Here is a 6,927-nt window from a genome sequence, read left to right as displayed (position 1 = left end):
GTGCACTAAATGAGTGATTACGCAACCTGAGTGAGCTGGCCAGCTTTATCTATGCATTTAATGTACATAATGTATTTTAAAATGTATGTGATTTTTTGATTTTTCTTTTTTTGTTTGCACCAATAAATGTATTTTATTTATAACAATCTTGTGAGGTTTTGGTTTAGGGGACCCAGAAGTTGTTTGGTTACGTAGAGGCCTGGAACACCTATTTCTAAATACTTACGTTTGTGTGCATTGAACTAAATATTTAAATGACTTACTATATGGAGTGCTGAAATCCCTGTCTCTTTTGGAGAGAACACTACTGTGACCTCTTCAAACTTTCTTCCTTGAAACTTGTAAAAATATTTGTTTACAGGGTCTGCACCCGATAATAATTAATATAAAGTGGATTTTTGATACCTTCTCCTTAACAGACTCAGTATATTGTGTGTATGTATATATATATTTATATATATACATATATATATATATATACATACAGAAAAAGTCCAGCACTCACTCACAGTTGTTTGATTGTGAGCCTGCATTGTGTGGCTGTTTAGGGACCCAGATTTTTTGGAAGAGACCTTGACGAGGTACCTGGGCTTTTCCCATTTGGCCAGATGCGGTAACCAACTCTACCATTGCTGCTTTTTATCTTAGTTGAGAGCTTGTGAGTGAGTGCTGGACTTTTTCTGTGTGTTATATTAAAGTATTATTTTTTTGTAATTTTCCCTGTTTGGGCCTTGCACCCAGGCAGGTCTGGGGTTAACTGCCTGTGACTCTGATGACAGTGCAGCTTCCTGAGAGTGCTGGTTTGCACCCAGGGCTGTGCATGTTGCAGGGTCATAGGATGTGTACCCGGTCCGGCCTGATAGTGCTGACCCCACCCGTGTTTTTATATATATATATATATATAAATAAAAAGGATTGTATCAACGTGCTGGCATTTAGGGATGATTACTGTTGATGAAGAACTATGGCTTCTAGGAAAATTGACAAATCAACAGAACTTAACTGGAATGAGGATGAAAGTGTCAGGGATTTGGGGATTTGTTGTGGAAGGATGAAGGATCAAGGATAGGATAAGAGCGTTGAGGGAGTGCAGGCTGCCTTATATATACTCAAACTGATTAATGACCATGAAAGTAACTGAATCAGATGCACAGACGTATATGCAGAGATCAGGCACCCAGTGTAATATAACTAAAGTACACATATGCATCACGTAAAGGGTCTAGATATCCAAATATGCACTGAAAACATATCAGCTGACATTTATAGTCCATGTTTCCAAATTAGACTAGGCTAAAACTAAGCAAACTCCACAATTCCCAGTAAGTGTAGGTGCTGTGTTGAGTTCCTGTCCTCTACAAAGTGATTACAGCTATGTATCATACCGAGCACTAACTCTTATAGCGACCAGCTGCACCTGTCACAAGAAATCTGGCTAATGCTCTTCAACAGGATAAGCCCCAGACAACGAAGTCATCAACTACACAAGACGTTGAAGTAGGATTTACTGTCCGCTACTTTGTAAGACACAGAGCTGATATATCCAAGGGACTCATCTTTATTTGAGAGGGGAGTAGGTTGCAGAGATACAGACATTTAACCCCTTAATGACCAAGGACGTACGCCACACGTCCTCAAAAAAAAGGCAGTTAATGACCGAGGACGTGTGGCGTACGTCCTTGGTCTGGAAAGCAGCTGGAAGCGATCCTGCACGCTTCCAGCTGCTTTCCGGTTATTGCAGTGATGCCTCGATATCGAGGCATCCTGCAATAACCCCCCTTGGCCATCCGATGCAGAGAGAGCCACTCTGTGGCCCTCTCTGCACCGGACATCAGTGGCCGGTATCGTTGGTGGGTGGGAGCAAGTCTGGGAGGCGGGTGGTCGGCCATCGATGTGCCGAATGGAGTGGAGGGGGGCGGGATCGGGGGCGGGAGGGCGCACGGGAGCGCGCGCGTGCACGGGGGGCGGCGGGCGGGCGCGTGCACGGGGCGGGAGCGGGAGGGAACCGCTGCACTACAGAAAAATAAACTGGGAGAAGTAAAAAAAATAAAGTTTTTAAAGCTGTTAATAAACAGCTAAGGGACATGGAAGGGGTGGGGGGTTGATCTTGGGGGGGGGGGGGGGAAGCTACACTACAGAAAAAATCATTTAAAAAAATAAAAAGGCACATTTTTTTGACTACACTGGGTACTGGCAGACAGCTGCCAGTACCCAAGATGGCGCCCATTAAGGCAGAGGGGGAGGGTTAGAGAGCTGTTTGGTGGGGGATCAGTGAGGCTGGGAGCTAAGGGGGGATCCTACACAGCAGCATATGTAAATATGCTAAAAAAAACACAAATAAAGCCCAAATATAGCTTTTATTTTAGTACTGGCAGAGTTTCTGCCAGTACTTAAGATGGCGGGGACAATTGTGGGGTGGGGGAGGGAAGAGAGCTGTTTGGGAGGGATCAGGGGGTCTCATGTTTCAGGTGGGAGGCTGAGCTCTACACTAAAGCTAAAATTAACCCTGCAAGCTCCCTACAAGCTACATAATTAACCCCTTCACTGCTAGCCATAATACACGTGTGAAATGCAGCGGCATTTGGCGGCCTTCTAATTACCAAAAAGCAACGCCAAAGTCATATATGTCTGCTATTTCTGAACAAAGGGGATCCCAGAGAAGCATTTACAACCATTTGTGCCATAATTGCACAAGCTGTTTGTAAATGATTTTAGTGAGAAACCTAAAATTGTGAAAAATTTAACGTTTTTTTTAATTTGATCGCATTTGGCGGTGAAATGGTGGCATGAAATATACCAAAATTGGCCTAGATCAATACTAGGGGTTGTCTACTACACTACACTAAAGCTAAAATTATCCCTAAAGGCTCCCTACATGCTCCATAATTAACCCCTTCACTGCTGGGCATAATACACGTGTAGTGCGCAGTGGCATTTAGCAGCCTTCTAATTACTAAAAAGCAACGCCAAAGCCATATATGTCTGCTATTTCTGAACAAAGGGGATCCCAGAGAAGAATTTACAACCATTTAAGCCATAATTACACAAGCTGTTTGTAAATAATTTCAGTGAGAAACCAAAAGTTTGTGAAAAAAATTGTAAAAAAGTGAACGATTTTTTGTATTTAATCGCATTTGGCGGTGAAATGGTGGCATGAAATATACCAAAATGGGCCTAGATGAATACTTTGGGATGTCTACTAAAAAAAAATATATACATGTCAATGGATATTCAGAGATTCCTGAAAGATATTAGTGTTCTAATGTAACTAGCGCTAATTTTGAAAAATAATGGTTTGGAAATAGCAAAGTGCTAATTGTATTTATGGCCCTATAACTTACAAAAAAAGCAAAGAACATGTAAACATTGGGTATTTCTAAACTCAGGACAAAATTTAGAAACTATTTAGCATGGGTGTTTTTTGGTAGTTGTAGATGTGTAACAGATTTTGGGGGTCATAGTTAGAAAAAGTGTGTTTTTTTCAATTTTTTCCTCATATTTTATATTTTTTTTTATAGTAAATGATAAGATATGATGAAAATAATGGTATCTTTAGAAAGTCCATTTAATGGCGAGAAAAACGGTATATAATATGTGTGGGTACAGTAAATGAGTAAGAGGAAAATTACAGCTAAACACAAACACCGCAGAAATGTAAAAATAGCCTTGGTCCCAAACGGACAGAAAATGGAAAAGTGCTGTGGTCATTAAGGGGTTAAAGGGAGATGAAACCCATTTTTTTTCCTTTTATGATTCAGATAGAACATACAATTTTAAACAACTTTCCAATTTACTTCTATTATCTAATTTGTTTTATTCTCGTGGTATCCTTTGTTGAAAAGCCTATCTAGATAGGCTCAGGAGCTTTTAGCTAGCTGCTGATTGGGGGCTGAACTTGTATGCCCATTTTCATTGGCTTACAAATGTGTTCAGTTAGCTCCCAGGAGTGCATTGCTGCTGCTTCAATAAAAGATACGAAGAGAATGAAGCAAAATTGATAACAAAAGTAAATTGGAAAGTTGTTTTAAAATGTATAATCTATCTGAATCACTAAAGAAAATGTTTGGGTTTCGTGTCCTTTTAAGTGCAAGAAGTTGCCACCAAAAATTTGAAGAATTACAGGGTAGTAGGTTAACCCACTATGTGCCAGAGATAGTATTGCTATATATTCTAGCCCTAACAACCAACAGGTTAATATGGTAACTATAGCCTGCTTATAGCATGAGGCTAAAATAAAAAAGATATAGACTCAGACTTGTACACCAATGTAACATATCTACTATCGGTAAATATCATTTTACTTTCTAGAGGGGCAAGTGGTATTGTCTGATTTGGTCGCATCCAAGTTAATTTCCAGGCTAATCCTTATTGCCCAGATATAGGATATTGCTACAGCTATATCTAACTGTGTCTGATATTAAGCACCACATACATTATTATATAGGCTTTTAAGCATTGTGGCTAATAAATTCATTTAAACTTCTACGCTGAGTGTTTTGTATTGATTATATTTGCAATATGCCTTTAGAATAATGGATTAGTTTCCCCATCAGCATATATTATAGGATGAACATACAAACGGTTTATTACAGCTCGAAACATACACCCAAGACCTCTATAAGGTAGAATTGGCCTGAACGGAACAAAATATCATTGTCATATTTAGCCGTGGTCCAAGGCAGTTGCCTAGGGGGGTTACTAAGCCCCTCTGATTAATATGTAGAACACTGATTCTCAAATTTGCAAGGTACATCATTTTTACACATACTGTGTTTTATTTATTAAAAGAAGACATCTCATATTAATTAGCCCTTTAAAGGGTTATTTTGACCAGAGTTAATTAAGCCTGTGCATAGGGCAGCAGTGAAAATAGGGCAGCAAATTTTGAAAGGTAGTTGTATGGCATGATGCATTCCTCTCATATGCTCTTGAAACATTGTATTTATTAATTTTTTTATCATAAATTGATAATCCCTGGCTGTCTAATGGCTAGAAATATATAACATGAGCAAAACTTGCTGTGCAAGGAGTAATCAGGGGAAAGCAGATTACCCAGTTCTAAAGGCAGCAAAACAAAAAATCACTGGCTGTATTTCTTACAGATTCTGAAAACAATCACTTATATAAAAAAAAGATTGGGAAATTAATAATCAAATATACAAAAAAAATCATTAAACATTTCTCCTCAGCTGACACAAATTTCACTACAGAATTTAGTGTTTACAGTTCCACAACCCTTTTGCTGCCAGGTAAATCCTACAAACTATTACACTGCAAGGAAGGATCCATAAATGTGTCTGTGCATCAATCACCTGAGGATTTGTGTTAGCTACAGTGAGTGACTGTACAATTATTTTATTCTGCAAACTTTTAATAAAAAGGATCAGAACTGGTGTCACAAAACCAAAGCTAAATAATTTGCCTATAAACAGTGCCTACACCCACATCAGGCATAAATTGTAAATAATGCAAACATTATACATTTATTCTAATCCAACCAAGCACTGCATGCCATCTGCTTTATACACATGCACAAGCACATCACCATATAATATGCATATCAATAACAGGAATGACAATACTGTGAATCATACACATTCTATGATCATGGTATTATTTATAACAATATGAAATACACTGCAATTATAAAGCAGCCACAAGCAAAAGATAAATGGATTTACCTTTTTGAGGAATGCCATTCTTGGCCTAAAATGCTGGCCTTGGTCTAATTGTTTTACTGTCATGTTGTACAGCTGATCAATTACAGATATGAGAGCAAATAACAGAAGAGCTGAAGGAGAGTAAGCAGCAGGACCATCTAGCTAAGGGTGAGGGCTGATCTGTGTCTGTGCAGACTGCTTCCCACTCCAGCCAATCAGAAGATTCCCTACGGATCCTTATTTACATCCGTAAAGCGTAATATTTCTCTTTACCACTAGAGGGGGCGCGACAACTGTTTCATTATGGCAAACTAAATCAGAACATCGGGAGCCATTGCTGCTTCAGTTAATAAGATCAGAGACACATTTTCTGTTAGGCAAAGTAAGCAGCTGTCTTGGGCACCCAGAGGAATTGTCTGGGTTGTCAGGTGCACGACTCATTTTTTGTTAAAGGTAAAGTGAAGTGATGTTTTATATTTAAAAGGATGTAAAAGATTATTATTATTATTTAATCCATCTAGAACAAGACATTTTGGAATATTTAAAGGGACTTGATAACCAAATATATTTTTTTCATGATTTATAGAGAATACACAATTTTAAACAACTGTCCAATTTACTTCAATTATCTAATTTGTTTTGTTCTTTTGGTATCCTTTGTTGAAAAGAATACCTAGGAGCTGCTGATTGGTGGCTGCACATAAATGCCTCATGTTATTGGCTTACCCATGTGCATTGCTGTTTCTTCAACAAAGGATACCAAGAAAATGAAGTAAAATAAAGTAAAGTTGTTTAAAATGCTATTCTTTATTTGATTTATGACAGAAAGATTTTGGGTTTGCTGTCCCTTTAAAGACAGATGTTTCTGGGGTTACTAAAACTGCTTATTGCTCTCACACTTGTCCACTGACTGTACTGACTGGGTTGCCCCATATCAGTTGGACACAAACGTATTTCCTGCTGGTTAAAACTTTCATGCAAAAATATTTTAAATGCAAATGCCCCATAAAAACATCTATTCCATCCATGATATAGTTCATCATACATCTATATAAAAATATTCATGTTTGTATAGAATTTTTTTTTTTTTTTTTTTTTAATAGGCAGATTTTGCTTTACTTCTACGAGGGACGTTCACTGCATTTCTGAATGTAAAGGAGAAACCAGCCTAGTGCAATATAGCACTGCATGACATGAGAGTTCTGCTGCATTTACACTTTGTGTTTTCTATGTTATAGCACTTTACAATTAAGATAACTTTTTATTA

At 38.2% G+C, this 6,927-nt stretch overlaps 1 protein-coding gene across 1 annotated transcript in view; it reads right to left on the bottom strand.

Moving 5' to 3' along the window:
- Positions 1-5,807, bottom strand: part of RGS9 (regulator of G protein signaling 9) — a 474,238-nt gene extending 468,431 nt beyond the window's left edge. Inside the window, 1 exon segment of the mRNA XM_053707768.1 lies at positions 5,682-5,807. Coding sequence (XP_053563743.1) covers positions 5,682-5,744 — 63 coding nt within the window. The 5' untranslated portion in view covers positions 5,745-5,807.
- Positions 5,808-6,927: the final 1,120 nt, after the last annotated feature.

Source organism: Bombina bombina, chromosome 1 (genome assembly GCF_027579735.1).
Source record: "Bombina bombina isolate aBomBom1 chromosome 1, aBomBom1.pri, whole genome shotgun sequence".
NCBI lineage: Eukaryota > Metazoa > Chordata > Amphibia > Anura > Bombinatoridae > Bombina > Bombina bombina.
Note: the sequence above shows the minus strand (reverse complement) of the source record. Positions and strands in the feature narration are given on the sequence as shown.